This window comes from Hydra viridissima, unplaced genomic scaffold (genome assembly GCF_058129835.1).
Source record: "Hydra viridissima isolate aposymbiotic clone 2 unplaced genomic scaffold, HvirCarnegie_v1 scaffold_21, whole genome shotgun sequence".
Taxonomy (NCBI): Eukaryota; Metazoa; Cnidaria; class Hydrozoa; order Anthoathecata; family Hydridae; genus Hydra; species Hydra viridissima.
The window spans coordinates 478,840-501,303 of NW_028324320.1; the positions used below are offsets into that span (position 1 = coordinate 478,840).

Sequence of the window (22,464 nt, forward strand, 5' to 3'; positions counted from 1 at the left end):
TAAAAGGTATACTTGAGCTATCATCTATTAACCAGCTATTATCGTTAATTATAATAATTTCTACTACTTGATTATTTCTATTTAGAGTATATTCGCTATAGAAATTTTTATCATCGCCTGGTATATATATATAATTATTTTTAGCGGCGAGAAGAACACAAGGACTTTCTTTAAAACTGCTATTAATATCTGTTATATTTATATAATTTATATTATTATCATTAATACCATATATAAATGGTAATTGTAATTGTGGTTGCATACCTACTGAATTGATATAATAATTATATCCTAATTCTAAATTAATTATATTACCATTAATAGCAGGATTATTATTACTAGCGTCTATAAAAATATTATAATTATTATAAGAATCAGAGGATAAAGTATATATCCAGTTTTTTTTTACTTCTTTATCATTATATAGAAATCGATGAATACAATGAGTATTAGATAGTCTAATATTATTAGTTTTATTATTTATATAATGATTAGGATTATTAACACTGATATTAACAATATTATTAACAAAAGAATAATTAGCATCTATTATTTCTAAATAATCATTATGTTTTGGCGCCGCAGGAAGCAGTAAATTTAAATTAGCGGCTGCAAATATATAGTTATTAGTAAATGATTCTAATATAGTATCGCTTGTAATATATTTTATATTTAACGAGCTACTACTACCTGCTGCAATAATAGCGTTATCAACATAGTTTTTAGTAGTTAAACTTGTACTACTTGTTGGGTCCTTAGAATTTAGCGCTTCATAGCCGCCAAAATCTATTTCACCTTTCATTGCGCCGCCCTCTAAAGGCAGTTTAGTATTATCATCTGTTGGTAAACTTATACCAGATATACCATCTGCGCTTATTTTAATAGGTGTATTATTATTGCTATTAGGATCTACTATAATTAATTCTTTTGCTTTTATATAATTAACTCCAACTAATGAATCTAATTTATTATATTCTTTAGACGCAATAACTGATATATCAGTTGAATCTAATGAATTTTTATAAGTTTTTGATAATGTAAACATACAATGTAAATCTTATATAGTATAAATATAGATTTAAAATAATAAAAAAAAATAAGATTATAATTTAAATTATTATTATATATTTTTACTGCTCAAATTATTCATTTTTTCTTTTTGATTTAAATTTTTTATTTCTCTTAAAAGATTTAGGATTAATATAAGGAGTATTAGTATACTCATTTTTACAATTTTCTAAATAAGGCGACGTTATAATAAGTGTATTTTCATTACAGTCAATTAATTGAATTCCATTGCCGGCATTTGAAACAAAATTTATTATAATTCCAGGTAAACCTGTTGTAAAACATAAATGTTTAAGATATAACAAATTTTTCATTGTAATTTGTTTTTTAGCTAAAATTATTAATATTAAGCTTTCATTTATTATAATAGGAATTTCAATATTACCTAATTCTATTTTATTAATATTATTGTCGTTAAATAAAACAGGGTATTTATTTAATATTTGAATAGGAATATTATTATTAGATTTTTTTAATGTGTCTAATATATACTGCTGATAATGATCAGCTGAATAAACAAATCCTAATTCAGACATAGCTTGAAAAGCTATATCTCGACAAACATGTATAATATTTTTAACATTATTATCAATATTAATATAATTTAATTTTGGCGTTAATTCTATAGAAAGATATTTTTTTAATCCATTTCTAAAAACAACTACGCATTTATTATTATAGTCATAAATATCAACACATGAAAAACTTTCAAGATTATGTAATTTAGTATAAGAATTTAATTTTATTAATGCATTAGCTTCATTTAATTTACTATCCAAAGGAAGATTTGAATTATCTCTTAAATAGTTTATATAAAAGGCGTGAGTATTATTAATAACAAAATCAATATTATGATAATTATTAATATTATCATTATTATCTTTAGAGAATTTTATTTTTTCATCGCAGGTAAACGGAATTTTATTTAATTGAAGTAAATATTTAAGTCCTTGATTATATATATAAGGCGCATTATAACAAAATCCTACTACATTAATATTATTTAATAAAATCATAAATAAACTATGTACTTTCATTGATATTAAGTCATTTGATGAATATTCTATATTATTATTAGCAGTAATTTCATCTAAAACAGATACAGTATTATTTGGACTAAAACATATACCATTTATTAATTTTAAATTTGTACTATTATTAAAAATATCACTGCTTAATTTATTTGTTATAAATTCATTATTGTTATTTTTAGCGGTTATCCAAACTTCTCGCTCATTTAATTTTCTATTTAGATAAAAATTATTTATATTACTCATATTATAAACTTAAATATTTAATTATTTTTATTATTAAAATTAATTTAAAATTTATAATAAATTATACCAATTAATTAATTTGAATTATTTAGACTTATAAAAAAAAAATGGCAAAAGTAACAAATAATAATATAATAAAATATTATATTCCATTAGATTTAAATAATAAAAATATATCTCTTAAAACTATATACGATAATAAATTTTATTATAATGAAAATGAAGTTTATACATTATCTTTCATTAACAAAAAAAACTTCAGTATATCTAATAAAGTTGTAAAAAATAATAAAATAAATTCAAGCGGTATTATTAATAGTAATCATATATTTGTTTGTGAATATTATAATAATCTGGAGTTAAATAAATTAATAATGTCTGACAATAGCAAAAAATATTTATATTTTTAATAATATGTTTGCAAATTTTATTTCTGCTTTTAATAATTTAAAATAATAATAAATAAAAAATGTCTGATATTAATAATAATAAAATAACTATTTCATATTATTATGATGAAAAATTAATTAAAATATGCTCAAATAGTAATGAAAATGAATCATTTTATCTTAAAGATGATAAAGATAAAACAATTAAAATAGAAAAAATAATAAATGATTTAAAAGAAATATTAAAACCAGGTAAAAAATGTGAAAAATGTTATATAAATAATGCTTGTCCTTATATACTTACAAAGGGAAATTATTGTTTAAAGTGTGCTTAAAAAATAAAACAAAATAAAAAAAATATAATTTAATTATTATATTTTTTGCTGCTAAAAGCAAAAAAATATTTTTTTTTGTAATTTATTTAAACTATTTTAAATATTAAATATATTATTGTTTAATATTATTCTTAATTAATATGAATTTACTTACATTATGTGATAAATGTAATAACAATTTAGAAAATTTAAACTATAATTTTTTAAAATTAGATTGTAGTCATAGAATTTGCGACAAATGCATCTTAGCAAACTTAGACGAGCATAATTTTTTATGCGACATTAAACACAACTGCTATAATTATAATAATAATATATACGAACAAGATATAAATAACAATAATGCACCTCTTTATATTAAAATGGAAAATATAGATAAAATGTGGGAAAAAAATTTTGACAACTCAAATAATACTATTAATATAATAATTGAAAATATGTATTATAGCAAAATTAAAAAAAAGAAAATAACAGTAAATAAAAAAAATATAATTAAATATGGAAAAAATTTCTGCGCAGCCGCTATTAAAATAAATAAAAATTATATAGAATTAATACCAGAAGATATGTTAACAGATGATATGTTATTTAATCTCTTGAAAAAAAATATTAATTTACTTAATAAATACTATGCTTTAATAAAAAATAATAATTTATATTTATTGTTAATTATGTATAATCCTAAATATATACGCGAAATATGTTATTATTTAAAAACAAAGATGATTATAAAATATTTACTAGATAATAATTTATATATTTATATTAAATATATTAATCCAATTTTTCTTGATATTAATTTAATAAACTTTATAGCCAATAAAAATTATAAAGCTTTATATAGTTTACCTAAACATATTAAAATTCAATACGATACTTATTTAATATCTGTTAGTTTAGGTTACAAATTAAAATATATTCCTCTAGAATATAGAACATCTTATTTATGTTTAAAAGCATTAACATACGATGGTAATCAAATAAAATATATACCAAAGAAAAATATAACAATTTCTTTCGCTATATTAGCATTAAAAAAATCTCCAAAAAATATTAAATATATTCCAAGTAAAATAAAAAATATTATATATACCTTTGATCAATATTAAATTTATAATCTTTCATCAAATTCCTGCAATACAAAAGCTTCTTTAGGTATATTATTATTATTTCTAACGCGGAATCTAACTTTAAATGGTTTAGCTATAGGGTTGTATATACCTTTTTTAAAATCTTCTAATAATTTTTTAGATTCGCTATGAGAAGCTTTAATAACAGCTGAAAATATATCATTTGTAGATACTCCAGACAGTGAAAATTTATATATTATTTTTCCATCTATATCAGATTCAACTCCAACGCATATAAATTCATCATCTTCTATAAATTTAAACTTTCTAATATATTTTCCTGACATTTTATTACTATATATACCGCTCGAAGATCTAATTATAATTCCTTCAGGTGAATCTGAATAAGATGTATATTCATTTTTACTAATTGCTACTTCATATCGTTTTTTATGTTTCTCATATAAATTATTTATATACTCTAATACATCATTAAAATTTTTTACAATTTCAGGCTCATTTTTTACTATATATTTCATTGTATTATCATTTTGTTGCGCAAAATTAATAAACATATTATTAAGTGTTGCTAATCTTTCGCAGTATTGTTTATCATTATAATTACTATCTATTATATCAAATATATAATATTTTAAATGATATTTTTCATCAGAAGTATGAGAATTTATTATACCTGCTACTAATTCATGTGGTATATAATTATTATGATCTGCAAAAATTTCGCCATCAACAATACAATCAGATGTATAAAAACTTAAAAATTTTTTAAGTTCATCTTTAATAAAATTTAGCGATTGAATTTCATCGCCACCTTTTTTATATAACTTTATAATATCATTTTCTTTTACTGCTATACATCTACATCCATCTATTTTTTCTTCAACATAGAGATTTTTATTTTTATCATTAGTTAACATATTATTAACTACTTTCTCTAATTCACTATATTTGTTTTGATTTGTACCGCTTTTAATAACTTTTGGATTCATAATAGCTATTTCATCTTTAATATTTATTTTTTTTGTAATAAAATTCAACATTCCATTTTCTGCTTTGTTTATTTTTTTATGTATTTTTACATCTAAATTTTTTATTTTTTTTACATCTAGAGTGTAATTAAATCTAAGCGAAAAATTTCTTATTGTTTTTTTATCAGTTTTAATATTATATGAGCAGTTAAATATAATAGCTAATATTTCAAATGTTATATTATCGGAAGAAGTATAGTTATCAGGAAGTTTATAATCTGCTAAATTAGTATTAACTACATCATCAAAATTTATGCAGTAATAATTATAAATATTAAGTTTATTACTAGTAGAATCTTTAACTTTGGCAAGCAAAAAAATGCAAGGTATTAATACATTAATATTATTTATTGTGTTAGGTTTCATATAGTTGTTACCCATTAAAAAATTTTTATTATTATATATACCTATTAATATAGCATTTTTAAGTGTAGTATTAAGTAATTTATTTTTTGTAATTGTATCATTAGCAAAATTATATAACAAAGTTAATGTATTTTTAATAAGTAAATCTTTTTCACTCTCAATTTTAGAGCAACTAACTAAATTTAAATTGATATCTTTTTTTAATATTCTTTCGTTAAATTCTTCGTTATTATACATCTTGTTTATATATTTTTTATATTCAGATATTTATATTCAAATTTTCAATTAGTTTCTTTTTACAAATTCTATTATAGTATTATTCTCAATACAGTCGCTAATATTATACTCACTTATAAAATCTTTAGTAATGTTTTTATTTAGTAAAGCAGCATTATAATCTAGCATATTATTATAATATAATATTTTTAGCTGCTCTAAAGAAGCGTTTTTAGATATCTCAATAAAATCATATTCTTCTAATTTACCGTATTTTTGTATGAAATTTATAGTAATATGCTTATTTCTAGAGAGATAATATCTATTTAATGGTATTTTATATTTGTTTATTAATATATCTATATCAGATAAATTTAGTACAGAAAATAAAATTTCTGAGTTCCATTGTATACGATATGCATGTTTCTCTATAAAATTTAATGTCATATTAATATTAAGAGAAAATACTTCGTAGTTTACTATTTCAATTTCAGGATTATTTAATATTAATTCTAAAGCGGCTAAATTTTCTTTTATTATTATATAGTAGTAATTCCATTCTGGTGATTTATGTTTTACTGTAAATTCATAAGTAATATTTTTATTTTGAGACGCTAAACTAAATATTAGTTTTTTATTATAGTATAATTCTGTTAATGTTTTTAAATCGGCATTTTTTGATAGCAGTGAAAAAATGTAATTACTAGTTAATAAATCTTTTGTATTTTTTTTAATGTTTTTTCTAATTTCTTTGTTTAATTCGCTATTATTATTATAATAAGCTAACATTATTTTTAATTTTCTTCACAAGTTAAATCGTAATAATATTTTTATTATTACTTTTTAATTAAATTTAAATTAAGTCAATTTAATATTAATTTTAATTTTTTATCTTAATATTTAAAAGAAGTAAATAATGTCTAATAGATATGCTAATAAATTCACTAGCGAAAAAAAAAACCTAGATGTTGTTATTGAGCACGAAATACAAACTATTTTACCATCGATAATTGAATATTTTACTATGCTTGATTATTTAAATAATGATAAAAATTACAAGTATAAAAAAACTTACTTAATGAAAGAAAATTGCAATAAATCGGATAAAATTAAATTAGTAAATAGAACTATATATGAAGAAAAAAAGCTAAATATTCAATACGAAAAAAGAGTTATATCTATTTCTTATCCGTTTAAATTTTTAGATATAACTACTACAACTAGAATATGCAGTGAAAAAGATACAGATAAAATAGTAAAACTCTATGATAGAAAGTCTTTTACTAATTTGTGTATACGGCATGAATTTATAGATAATACCTTTAAAAATGCCGCTATTTATTTAACATTATATTTTAATGTAATAAATAAAAATATAATAGATTTAACTGCTATAGATATAATTAAAAACATTAAAAAAATAATAGATAATTCTAATCTTCAATTATTTCTGCTTGTTTCTAATAATAAATTTAATGCAGTTCTTGAAGTAGAATTTATGACAAACGGAAAAGAAAATATGCAAGAATATCTAAAATCTAAATTTAGTAATTTAATAAAACCTATTATAAATGAATTATTATATGTTAATATTGCTAGTAATTATCACTCTATTCTGAATAATACTAAACCATCTTTACAGAAACAAAAAATATCTAATAAACCAGTTAACTTAAGCATAACTGATTATATAAGAGACATAATACCTAATATGAGTAAATATTATATAAGTCCTAAAGCAGATGGAGAACATATATATATATTAGTTAATCCCGCAAATAAAGAATTTGTATTTTTCTTCAACGAAAAAAATTTTACTATATATCAAAATGGTAAAAATATAAATAATATTCACACTATTACTAGTTTAAACAATAATAATATAAATTTAGCAGATTATTACTTATATGAAGGTGAAATGTTATATAATAAAAATCTACTTATATATGATACTAAATATAATATAGCTTCTGATATTATAGACAATAATATTAACGAAATTAAAAAAGTTTACAATAATACAGAAATAAAAGAAAAATATAGTTTAAATGAAATTGGCGGCTATGATATGATAAAAAAAGTAATATATAATAAATATTCATATCCTATAGATGGTATGATATTTTCTAAAAATGATAATGGTGTAGAAAATCCGCTAATATATAAATGGAAAGAAAATCATACAGTAGATTTTATCTGCTTTGCTGATGAAGCAAATAAAAAAATGCTTTTAGCATCACTGCTAGAAAAAAATAAAGTTACTCAATTTTCGCTAGATGAATGTTACGACTATTTTTATAAATACAATAATATTAATATTAGTTTATTTGATGTATATTTAGTGCCTTTTATAATACCCGTTATAAAGCGCGATATGCCTAATACACATATTCTTAATGAAAAATATAATAATGCTTTACATGGTCGAATAATAGAATGCGGCTATGATTATAAAGAAGGCTGGAAATTACTTAGAATTAGAGATGATAAAACAATACCTAATTATTATAAAACTGCTTTCTTATCTTTTATGAATCAAATGTATAATTTAACAAAAGAAATGCTTATAAATCCAGACTTAATAAAAATATTTTTCAAAAGTGAAAAAAATAAAACATATGAAGCTATGAGATATTATAATTCATCTATAAGAAAATTAATTATAGCTAAGTATATAAAAGAAAAAGACTGTATATTAGATGCCGGCTCAGGGCGAGGGAGTACATACTTTGAAATGTGCCGCAAATATCCAGATCAAATAACAATGATTGAAATAGATGGACCGGCTATAATGGAATTATTTGATAGAATTTATAAATTCAAAGAAAATAATTATAATCCGCCAAAAACAAAACTTAAAGTATTAAACGGATCATTTATAAATCCTGAAGATATTGAATTACTACCTAATAAAAATACTTATAATGTATTTTTCTGCAGCTTTGCTGTACATTTTGCGTTTATTGATAATTATACATTAGATGTATATACTGATATGATAGGAAAAAATTTAAGTAATAATTCAATAATAATATTTCTTGCAATTGATGGAAGAGATTTAGTAAAAAGATTAAATGAAAAAAATGAATATATTATATTTAACGATAATAACAGCGAAAAATATAAATTTGTTTGTGATAAAAATATAGATAAAAATAAATTTAAAGGAGGCACAGGGCAGAAATTATTTGTTACTTATCCATTTTCATCTGATATAACTATATTAAATGAAGAATATTTAGTTGATTTTAAAGAATTAGCAAAAAAATTAAAAAATAAATATAATTATGATGTTATAGAGGAAACAACATTTGATACATATTCTCCTAATGCTTTTTTAAAATTAGAAAAATCAGATAAAGAATTTATAAGTTTGCATAAAGTATTTGTTATGCAAAAAACTAGTATCTAGGGGCAAATAAATAAATAACAAAAAAAATATTTTTTTTTGTTTAAATAATTTATTTTTTTTTTAAAAATTTACAATAATACAATTAACTACACAAAATTTAGCCATAGTTAATTCTGAAAATTTATTTTTAGTGCTATTATATTTTGGAATTGTTTTAGAATCTTTCATATATTTAATTATAGTTTCTAATTCATTTTCTGAATAATTTAATTTATAGTAAACATTTATAGGATTTTCTTCATCGCTAAAAATAGTATCTATTATTCTATTCACATAAGAATATGAATTATTATTAATATCATTCATTTCTTCGATATATTTATTTAAAGTATTGTATTTAGTATTATCTTTTTTCATAATAATTATATCATTAAAATAAGTTGTATATAAATCATTTATTATATTATTTGAAGCATCAATAATAATACCAGGTTTTAAATAATTAGTCAAACTTTTACTAATAGAAGATTGTATTTCCATTTTTATTCCTGCTAAGTAAGAAGAATAAGATTTCTTCTCAAAACAAATAAATATAAGTTTTTTATTTTTTATATTATCAGCAGAAGTAAAATTATTTAATTTTTTTTTGTTTTCTTTAATTAATATATCAGTTGTAATTTTTACCCATTCAATATAATTTATATTACTATCATTATTATAAATATTATCAGTATTAATTGGTAATGTTAAAATATAATTTTTATTATAGTCAATGTTATTATAGAAATTATTATAACATAGTAAATCTAAATCTTTATTAGTATATAATTTACTGAAATGTTTAGATAATTTAAATATATCTTTAAAATCAGATTCATTATATATTAAATATATTAATTGTAAATTATCATTATTCATAGCAAATGATTTTATATAATATTCTAAATTGTATCTAAATTCAGAAAATTTAATATTATTATTAATATATTGCAAACTATTATTTGTTTTAGTATTATTATTATTTAAGGATTCAGAATTAATATCAATAATACTACTATCATTGTTATTAATATTATCATCACTAAAAGTAACACTTTTTTGTTTATTATTATTAAAAATATTATAATTTTGCTGTGGAATAATAATATTAGATTGTGATTGTAATTGTGTATGATTTTTAATATCAGGATTTTTTAATATTCCTCCTACTCCTTCCATTATCTGCAAATTATTAGATTTATTATTATTATTATTATATAATAAGTTTTCTTGTTGCTGCTGATTATTAGGAAAATTATTTTCATATGCCATTTTAGCTGACATACTATTAAATTTATTATTACTAAACATATTATTATTATTAGGAAAATATGAATTATTATTTTTATTGCTCATTTTTTACTAATATTATTAATAATTATATTAATTATGTTTAAATTTAAATATTTAAATCAAATTTATTTCTTTAGTATATTTTTATGTTTTTAAAATGAGCGATCTTTTAAACTACGAAGTTTCTATTGTTAAAAGAAAAGAATTTTATTCTTATCTGCAGACAAAAACACCAACTAATAATAAATCAATTGATGTAAGATCTATTAAAAAAAAGCTTAAAGATTCTTATATACTGCAATGGTATCAAAAAATGTTTTTAGAGTTGTTTAGACCAGATACAGATATACAAGCTATACTAATTAAAGGAGAACCAGGTATAGGTAAAACATTAATAGATATGAGTGTCGCTTGTGAATTCTCTAAAACTTATGGTGAAAATAATTTAGCAAATTTAAACGAAGGTCCTAAAGTATTTATATTAACTTTTCAATCGCATATTTTTATAAATGAAGCTATTAAAAATACTAATTTAGGCTTTATAACACAAGGTGAAAAATACGAATATAACACAATAAAAAATAAACTTATTTCTGAATCTTTGACAGATAAAGAAATTATATTTCTTAGAAACCGCGCTAAAGAAATTACTACTAATGTTAAACAAAGAATAACAGATGAAATTCCATATAGAAAGTCTAAAATAATATTTATAGGATATCAAAAACTAGTAAATAAAACTCTCTATATTGGTAAATGCAACGATATAGAAAAAATATACAATTCACATCATAAAGATGATGTTGTTACTTTTCTTGATAACTTAGATAGAGAAAATGTTGTAAAAATAAATCATGATTTTGTCTCTAGCTTCGACAATTCTCTCATAATAGCTGATGAATTACATGTTACTCATAACAAAGAAGGACTAAATAGCCGCGGTATTGTATTAAAATATATATTAGATAAAGCAAAAAATGTAAGAATGATAGCAACTGATGGTACGCCTATTATGAGCAAAGAAACTCAGCTTATACCTGTACTTAATTTATTCTGCCCTAAAAAACATTTTAGACATGAAGATTTCTTTGACGAAAATAATAACTTTATTAAAAAGAATAAAGATAAATTAATAGATATAATTAAAGGAAGAATATATACTATTAAAAACATCGATTTATCTATTTTTCCTAATATATCTTATGAAGGCGGCCTTATAAGATACTTTGATCCACTAGATAAAAAAAAGGAAAAATATATAGAAGAACTTAATTTTGTAGAAGCACCTTTAACAGGTATTCAGAAAAAAATAATTCTTGAGCAAGAATCGTTTTTCAATACAGAAAACAGTAATATTATACATAATGATAGTATTTATGAGATTATTCTACTTGACGATAACGATAAAATAGTAAATTCGGAAAATGATTTAGTAGGTAGTAAAAAATATCAATATAATGTTAGTAGTATAAATTCTCCTAATATTGAGCGAAAATTTAAAATGCTTAGTGGACCTATATTTGAGAAGAAAAATATAAAAAATTTTAGCTCTAAATATTATACTATGCTTAATGTATTAGATATGATATGTGCTAAAAAATATGGCGGTGGTAAAATTATTATATTTCACCGCAATATTGAATATCCAGGTGTTAATTTAATAGAAACAATTTTGCGTGAAAATGGTTTTATTGATGTAAATGAAAAAGAAAAAGAAAATACTAGATGCTATGAATGTGATAAACCAAGAAATAAACACGTCGATTTAAATCATGAGTACTTTCCAGCGCGTTTTATTAATATTCATACTTATGTAAATCATAAGATTATTAGCAGATTAATAGAAGAATTTAATATGTTAGCGCCTAATAAATTTGGTAAATATATTAAAATTTTAATTGGATCTCGTCTAATAGAAGTTGGTGTTGATTTTAATAATGTGCAAAATATAATAACATTATGTAATAATCCTTCTATTAATTCTTTGCTACAGACTCAAGGTCGTGGCGCTAGAGCTACAGCTCTTATTTCACTGCCCAAAGAAATGCAGCATTTACATATGTTTAATATAATAGCAACTCTACCAGATCAAAATACAGCAGATGTAATTAAGTGGAAAAACATGATAGAAGATAAACATAAAATTAATTATATAGAAGATATATTAAATTCTTCTTCTATAACTGCCGCTATTTATAAAGATATTTTTCCTATAGAAGCTAATATCTACACTGATCCAAAAATGATAAAATATGATAAAATAGCAGATGTTAGAATTACTAGCGAATTTTTATCACCATCTATTAAAAACGCTATAGTCACTGTTAATGATATGAATTCTGTAGTGGATAATATGTATTTTAATATAAATAAAACAATATTAATTAGAGAGTTTAATATTATGTTAAAAATAATAAAGCTTTTTTTATTAGACTTATCTGTAATATATAAAGATGATTTATGGGATATTATAATAAATTCTGATATAGATATTGGAATAAATAAAAAATTTTTAAATAAAAATTTATTTGATTTGATAATACTTTTTTTAGCGAGTAACGTAAATATAGAAAATTCACGTTTAAGCGATTTTTATAAATCTGCTTCATTTTCTTTATCTAATGTTATACATTTAGACAGTATAATAGAATTTTTAATAAACAATCCTTTTAGCAAAGTTATAGTTAATAATAATGGTAGTTATAAAAAACTCACTATATTAGAAGATGATTTATTAGTTATTCGCCCCATTAAAGAAAATAATAATTCGTTTATAGATATACCTGATGTTTTTGAATTTGGTAGACGACAGCTTTTTAATGATGTTGCAGTAATACCTTCTAAAAATATAATAAAATCTACAATAGACTCAGATGATATTTGGACAAATCAATTACATAATGATATAATAGCTGTTTCATCTTATAAAGATATTTATCATTTATTCGATAAATACCAAACAATATCACATGCAAATGTAATAGAAAGATTAATAATTAAAAATACAAATATCAATGATGATAATTTAAAAGAAGGCGAAGAACTATATATCAATCTGCTTCATGAATTGAAATATGTTTTTACATATAATGAATTATTATTAAATAATACAATTAAAATGATAATAGCGGCTAATATAAAAAAAGAACTTAATACTAAAATTGGAGCTTATATTGTTAATGATATATTAAAATTATATAATCCAGTGAAAAAAGAATGGGATACATTAAATGATAAAAGTTTAAATTTAAGAAAAAAATTAAATCCCTATAAACTAACAGGATCATTTGTTTCTACTGATAGTAACCAACAAAAAGCTTATTTTAAATTACGTCAAGAGTCAAAAAAAGAAGCAGATAAACGTAAAATAAAACGCGGTATAGTATGTTATTCAAAAAATAAAGAAGCTATCTTAGATTTAATAAATAATACAGATATAAAAACAAAAGTTAATAATAATATGTTACTAATGAATATATGCGATATAATAAAAGAAGAATTATTTAAAATGGAAATAAAAGCAAGAAAAGAAGATAGTAATATATACTATATAACTATACTTGATTGTAAGAATTAAATAAAAAAAAAATGTAATTTATATTTGTATTAACAATTTAAAAATATAGCCCCGCTGGACCTGCGACAAAATTATTTACGTTATTTGGATTAACAATACCTTTATATAATTTATCGTTATTAAAAATTACATCACCAACAAATAATTTATCATCATCTATTTTGCCCCGTAAAATCTGCGGAACATTAATATAATCACTAAAACCACCAACTAATTCTTTATCATATATTTTATCATCATATCTGTTTACTGGCGCCAAAAAATCTTTTGGCCCGCTACCAGCGCTATACCAAGCATTATCTAATATACTTACTGCATTACCAAGCCCTATATCTATATCGTCGAAATTATTATCATAATTTATACAATTGTTTTTATCTATTCCACTATTATTTTGTATATAATTTCTTATTTTTCTTATACCATTTTTCATTTTGTGTGTATATTCTTTATTAAATATAATTAACATTACTATAAATAAGAGAATTATTATTATAATATTCTTAAAATTATTATATAAATTATATCCTATATATAAAAGAGAGAAAAAAGCCACAATTTTAACCTCAACACAACAATCATCAAACATTTGTAATATTATTTAATATTTAAATTAATAAAAAAATACTAATAATATATCTGCTAATTTTTTATTATTAAAATTTAAATTATCGCAGCCAAGCAGAATAATATTAACTTATTTAATTTCAGCAAATAATAAATTTTTTACTTATAAGCCAAAAAATATTAAATATATATAAAGATATTTTTTTTATATAATATATTAAATTAAATATTTTTATAGTTTTAAATAATAATATATATAATATAAATTATATTATGAATGCAAATAACATAGCTTATTCCTGAATATTTACGACAAGGCAAAAAATATTATGCTGATAAAAAAGATATATATATAATAAACAATAAAATAAAAAACGAAGAATTAGTTTTTGATATAATATACGATAAAAATGACAATAGTAAATTTACTTTAAAGCCTGCTAAAGATAATATTAATAAAAAAGATAGAAATGACAATGATAATAAAAATATACTTATTGTACCTTTTTTAGATTTAATAACTTCTAATTTTGGTCTATCATCTGTAGCTATATTTGGTAAATCAAATACAGGTAAAACTTATTATATGAAATCATTATTAAGCGCTATAAATATAAAAAAATATTATGATTTAGGTATATATATAACTGGTACTCCTAATCAGTGTTTTAAAGAATTTGGTAATTTTTTTAATAGATTATTTGTTATTAGCGCCGATGAAGCAAATAATACATTTATAAAAAATCTGTCTAAAATACAAGAAAAAAGATTAGAAGTATATAACTTTATAAATAATGAAGAATTAATACATGAAGTATATAAAAAAGTAAGATTAATAATAATTAGAGCTTACTGCTTTAAATGCGATAATTATATTAAACTGCATAAAATTATAACGGAGTTTGACGAAAAACTATCTAATTATTACAATGAATTAAATAAAGACGAAAATTTAAGCTATGATATCGAGCGCTGTATAAAAAAGAAAATGATATTAATAATGAAAATTTTTCTTAAGCAGAAGATTATAATAAATACATTTAATAAATTTATAAATCTAAATAATTTAAACAAAACAGAAATGTTTGTCTTTAAAAATTTAGCTTTCTCACCATATATTATATTAGTACTAGATGATATAGGATCAAAACTTTCATCTGAAACTGGAGATTCTAGCAAATTTTCATCTTTACATGCTATTAATAGACATTATGGTATTTTAATATTATATTTAATACAAAGTACTACTTCTTTAACTGCTAAAATGCGTGAAGGTATGCAAATTAATATTTTCTCTAGCTCGGAAGTAGCTCTTTGGTATTCTAAATATTCGGATAATATTATGAGTAAAAAGCAGTTAGAATTCTTTAAAATATTATCTAAAGAGTATTTTTATCGTAATACTAATGACTATAGATTTCTAGTATTTATGAATCCTGGCGGCAAAGTCGCGCTAAAAGATCCTATAAGATATACAAACGCTATATCAGATGGTTATTTGCCGCTAATATCAGATAATATTAAAAAACGTATGATACAGTTAGATGCTAAGATAAAAGAAGTTGAAGCTGGTGCTAATGATAAAGAAAGAATAGAAATGATGTTTCAAGTAATGGAGCCGCCTAATATAAATGATAGTGAAAATAATGATAATAATAATGATAATAATGATAATGATTTTAATTAAATTTATCTATTACTGCTTCTAAACAATAAACAGAAAAAAAATATATATATATATATTTATTTATACATGCTTTTAAAAATAATATTTGTTTTATTTACATTATCTTTAAAATTAGCTAATATTAAATTTGTTATATATGTTAAACATAATAATTGATGAGTTAATATATATTTTAACTCTTTTTTTATAGAATTATATATTTCGCAAAATTTAGTATCATCTGTTAACTTTGGCAGATAATTATCATTAGTAATTTCTCTATAATTTATATATAGCATATAAACTTCATCATTTAATAAATTTCCTCCTAAAGGTTTATATATAACTGTTTCTTTAAACTTAGAGCTAATTTCTGTTAATAGTGTTAAAACAGAATTATTAGATATAGTATTATATACTTTTAATATAAAACAATCTCCTGGATTTATTATATTTTGCGCTATATACCATTCTTGTTTCATTAATTCATACATTGAATCATATCTAGCCATATACTTATTAAAATTATGAAAATTATATGAATCACTGCCGCCATCGCAAGATATAATTTTTAATTTATTATTTATATTTTTATTTAGAAATCCTTCTATAGTTTTATTAACTACATTAGTTTCAAATATATTACCTGATAGTCCTTCTTTATAACCAATCCATCTATCTGGATAATTCTTTAGCAGATTAAAAGAATCAATTATTAAAAAATTATCACCTTTGTAAGCGCTTTGAGCATACCATTCATAATTATTAAAAACATGTTGATATGCTAATATAGACGCTCCAGGTAATTCTGCTATAAATATAGCTAATTCTGGTATAAATCTATGAATTTCTTTTAAGTAGGAATAACATTCATATAATTTAATATACGCTTTAGTTATATAATTATCATTATCAATTTTTATTTTATTATTTTTTAATGTATTTATTATTTCTTTTTTGCGTTCTATTATTCTTTTGTTATGAGTTGTTAAAGCAGAATTATAATCTTTATCATTAATTTTAAATAATCTATTATGTATGTTAAATATATCTTTATTTATATCTTTTTCTGATTTAGACATTATTTTTTCTACAAATTTATGTATAAAATCAGGAAAAGTATTATAAGTAGATGATATCTCAGAAGATATCATTATTTCATCTGATATAAATTCACCACCTTTTAAAGACAAATTATCATTGTCTTTATTAGTGTAAAATTCATTATAATAATTATTATCATTATCATTATCATTATCATTATCATTATAGTCATTTTCATCACTACCTGAAGAAAAATTAAAATAATTATCACCGTAATACATATTAAAAACAAGTATTTTTTTAAATGTTCTAAATATTAAAATTTATTTTTTTTTTGCTAAATTTAGGGGCAAGTACATGTATCACATCTATTACATTCATGATGATCATGATGAGATCCACCATAATATCTATGATAAGTACTATTTACTTTTCCTCCTTTAGATTTTTTCGCTGATGATTTATTTTGATTACTCTTTGTTAAATTACTTTTAGCTGCGGAATTTTTAGCCAGCGAATTTTTAGCTGAAGACTTTTTAACTGCTCCACCATACTGCTGCTGCTGTTGTAGATCATCAGATAATAAATAATTCTGATTATTATATAAATCTGTATTATTTAAGTTAAGACAACTAAAAGTATTATTCAGCATTAATTGCTGCTGTGAAGTAGCATATTGTTGCTGATTTTGGTTATAATCTGTTAAGAAAATACTCTTGTTTGTAGTACTATACATTATTAGTGTATTTAAATAATACAAAAATAAATTTTTTTATATATTTTTTATTTGCGGCTTTAATGCAGAGAAAAAATTAGGTATTTTGTTGAAAAACAAAATAATAATAATTGCTAATGTTATTAAAATCATAATAATAATAATAATTTTAAAAAACTTATTAAAATCAATAAAAAAACACATATATTTATTATCCCACATTTTTTTAATTAAATCATTACTTTCGTTAGCCGAATAATATTTTTTATTTAAACTAATATTAACAGCATTGTGTAAATCATTTATTAAATTTTTTAAATCTTGTTTAGTATTTATATTATTTTCAATCAATATATTATCTAAATTAGCGGCAAAATTTTGCGCACAGACGCAATTTCTAGGTAGTATATATTTATATGATTTTATATTATCAAGCCAAGCTTTCTTAGTAGCGTAATCTAAAATATCTGGAGCGCTATCAGCAAGTAAATGTAAACTAATCCATACATGCGGACCATATACTTCAGCTGAATTATTATTATTTTTATTTAATAGGAACATTTTTATTTTTCTTATTTAAAATGGAACAAATAAAAAATGAAGTAGATAATAGAGAAATACTTAGATCTCATTTTATTGCAAATTATAAAAACAGTTTTGACTATATATTTAATAGATTGTACATAGATGATTATTATAAAAAACCAGCTTATACAGAATATATATTAAATAGTAGTACTAATACTAATGTTCCTAAATTTACAAAAAATACATATCCTCTCACTTTAAAGCAAACTGATATTCTATATAGCAATAAACCATACAGAGAAATAATAGCAGATATTAGACATAAAAAAAAGGCAGATTTTATTTGGGGGCGGTAATAAAAACAATATTATATTTTTAATCTAAATTTGAATAAAAATTATATTATAAACAATTAAAATATAATTATTTAAAATGGAACGAATAGAAAATGAAAATATCACTAATAATAGCGAAATTTCATTAGATGATATTTCAAAAAATAAAACTAATATTGAAGTTCCACTTACAAAACAAGATTCAGTGGAAAATGTTTCTATTTTAGAGGCAAAAGAAAATATTTCTGCTGATAATAATTTAATTAAATTAGTTGTAAATTCATCTACTGATGATTTAACTAATAATAAATCTGCAGCAAAAGAAAATATTTCTGCTGATAATAATTTAATTAAATTAGTTGTAAATTCATCTACTGATGATTTAACTAATAATAAATCTGCAGCAAAAGAAAATATTTCTGCTGATAATAATTTAATTAAATTAGTTGTAAATTCATCTACTGATGATTTAACTAATAATAAATCTGCAGCAAAAGAAAATATTTCTGCTGATAATAATTTAATTAAATTAGTTGTAAATTCATCTACTGATGATTTAACTAATAATAAATCTGCAGCAAAAGAAAATATTTCTGCTGATGATTTAACTAAAAATACATCTGAAGTAAAAAAAACTTTAGAGAAAGTATTTAGCTACAGACATACTACAACTTTAACTGATAATTACGATTTCTTTGTTAATAAATTAATGTATTATATGTCAGTATGTAATGATTTAATAAAAAATGAAGAAGAAAATATTAAACTTAATAAACGAGAATGTAATGAAAAAGATTTCTTATATTTTAAAGACAGATTTAATATTATACTATCTAAATTTTTCATTTATTATGTTTTAGATAGTAAATTTAGCTTTATTGATTTTATTGAATATATAGATGAATTCAGCGATAAATGGAATAAAAATATTTTAATGAATATATCTATTTTAAATAATCTAGATTTATATAAAATATATAATGCATATAAAGAATGTCTTAATAATAAAAAAGAAAATATTATAGCTAATATATCTGATATGCTTAAAAATACAAAAAAGATAATTTATAAATTATCTCCTATTTCCGCTAAAGAAGATATGATTTATGTTTTTAAAAATGAAAATTTAATTAAATATGATTACATATTAAAAAATGAAAATAATATGGGAAAGGATAATTATAATAAATATATTGAAACAAAAGATGATAAATTTATGAGCAGAAGATCATTAGAAAATTGTATCTTAGATTATATTTATAGTAGTACTGGTATTTTTAATAATAATGAAATTAATGATATTATTAGTTTTGAAACTAGTAAAAAAGATGGAGTTGAAGTTATTAAAACATTTAAAACTAAAGAAGATTTAATTTACTCGCTTATTAAATGTTGTACTTTAATTAGCAAGTATTTTGGAGAAAAAGAAGATAATAAATATTTTAATAGTAAATACTCTGATTTTTATATAAATTTAGATTATTTAATGTATAGAATTTCAGTTGATGTTGATTTTAATTTTATACATTATTTTATTTCAATGAATGGCATTGGAAAATCTAAATGGATTAAAGATTTATTCGGCGATAGAAGTTTTAAAACAAGAGTTACTAATATATTAGAAACAAAAAAATCAATTAATCCAAAAGTATATAAATCTTTTATTAAAGCTATTTCAGAATACGATTTTATTTTAGAAAGTATTAGACATTATAATTCACCAAATGAAACAAATAAAGAAATTGAAGAAAAAGAAAAGAAAAATTTTATTACAAGAGAACCAAATGGTAAAGCTGTTTATACAATAGATTTAGATAAAATAAATAAAATTGTAGAAAAATTTAAAGTAAAATTATCTGCTCGAGAGTATAATCATTTTAAAACATTTTTAGCTAATATGCAAGTACAAACTGATAAAAGTATTTCTATCAGATTTTTAAATGAGTGTGTTAAAAATATATATATGATTGTAATTGATAATTACTTTAATGAAAATAAAAAATAATATATAAAATATATATAAATAATTTACTTAAATTTTATTTTTTTTGTTTCTAGCTAAAATGACTTTGCAGTATATACCAAAGTTAAGCAAAATAGTAGTAGATATTAATGACTACAGAGAAATTTCTATTAAATCTAATAATTATTTTATAGTAATTGATAGCAGAGAAAAAAAACTAATTTATGCTGCTAGTATTTTACTAAGTAAAAATACAGATAAAATATTAAATTTTATAACAGCTCAATTAATATATGGAGATATACATTTATGTTATATAGACGATTCAGGAGTTATTACTATAGTTGCGATAATAGAACGTAAAACGTCTAAAGATTTTACTTCAAGCATAAAAGATAAAAGACTAAATAATATTAAATTATTATCGGATTACTGCAGTATTAATAATATTATTCCGTTTTTACTTTTAGAGGGTGTAAATAAATTATATCCAAAAGCGCCAAAATGGGAAGATAAAAATTTAATATGCAAAACTTATACAAATAAAATAAATGATATGTCTATAAGAATGTCTTTATTACAATTAGTTGTCAAATATAACATTAAACTTTTACTGTCTAGTTCACAATTCGACTCTATTATACAACTTTCCGCATTGTTTAAATACTTAGTCGCTACTACTAATAGTTTAGCAAAAAATAATAATAAAGAAATATTTAACATATATAGCAAAAAAAAAGAAATATCTATGATATCAGAATTAGAAACTACAAATATTTATGAAAATTTTAAAATATGGCGGGTAAAACAAAATAAAAAAGCTATAAATAATATATTTAACTGCTTTGAACGCGGCAAAAATAATATTAATAATAATTTTTTTATTACTTTATTGTCATTCAATGATGAAGGTATTATGTTAAATTACACTAACGATTGTTGTAATTTAATTAATTATTATATAATTAATTATAACCATTATATTGATAATAAGCTGTTTTTTCGAGAACAATTAATAGATGGTTATTATAATATTATATTTTACTCTAATATTAATAATAAACTAAATATAAAAAAAACCACTATAAATAATTTCTGCTTAACTTTAGCTAATAATATTTATGAAGTATATGCTATTAATAGTGAAAATTTTTATAATACTAGTATCTTTTCATATAATAATAATTTAAATATTTATAATGATTTAATTAAATTAGTTATTATAGATAAATTAGGTATAGCAGCTTTAATTAATATTGATATATTATACTCTGCAAGTAATAGCGAAAATAAAAATATAAATAATATAAAGAATATAACAGCAGATTTAATTTATCAGCAGTATTTAAATAAAGAATTTATACTTGATCCATTTAATACAATATATATTAATAATGATATTATATACTGTATTTTTAGCGCGGATTTTATAGTTAGTGATTTTTTTAGTATATTATATTATTTTCTTATAAAAACAAAACTAATTAAAGATTATAATAATATAGACGAATGTAGATTAGTATTAAATAAAAAACATTCTATTAACTGCATTTATAATAATAATATAAATATAACATGTATTTGCGAGTTAATTATAAATTTATCTGTATTAATA

At 20.5% G+C, this 22,464-nt stretch overlaps 2 protein-coding genes across 12 annotated transcripts in view; one reads left to right on the forward strand and one right to left on the reverse strand.

Moving 5' to 3' along the window:
* LOC149876386 (uncharacterized) overlaps positions 1-22,464 on the reverse strand; it is a 195,896-nt gene that overhangs the window by 96,053 nt on the left and 77,379 nt on the right. For 6 of the 7 annotated variants that reach the window (XM_090075423.1, XM_090075421.1, XM_090075424.1 and 3 more), the window contains one exon: positions 13,238-13,294. In XM_090075423.1, the coding sequence (XP_089931549.1) occupies positions 13,238-13,294 (57 nt within the window). Of the gene's footprint in view, positions 1-13,237; positions 13,295-15,101; positions 15,206-22,464 lie in introns of those variants that run through there. The other variant, XM_090075430.1, reaches the window with a different exon arrangement.
* LOC149876387 (uncharacterized) lies at positions 15,106-20,891 on the forward strand. Of its 5 annotated transcripts, none has more exons than XM_090075471.1 (3): positions 15,106-15,170; positions 17,656-17,727; positions 17,804-20,891. In XM_090075471.1, the coding sequence occupies exon 3, from the start codon at positions 18,984-18,986 to the stop codon at positions 20,889-20,891; it is 1,908 nt and encodes a 635-aa protein (XP_089931597.1). In that variant the 5' UTR covers positions 15,106-15,170; positions 17,656-17,727; positions 17,804-18,983. The 5 variants fall into 5 exon arrangements, with proteins under 5 accessions (XP_089931597.1, XP_089931595.1, XP_089931598.1 ...); XM_090075472.1 differs by lacking the exon at positions 15,106-15,170 and adding an exon at positions 15,338-15,872; XM_090075470.1 differs by lacking the exon at positions 15,106-15,170 and adding an exon at positions 16,092-16,207.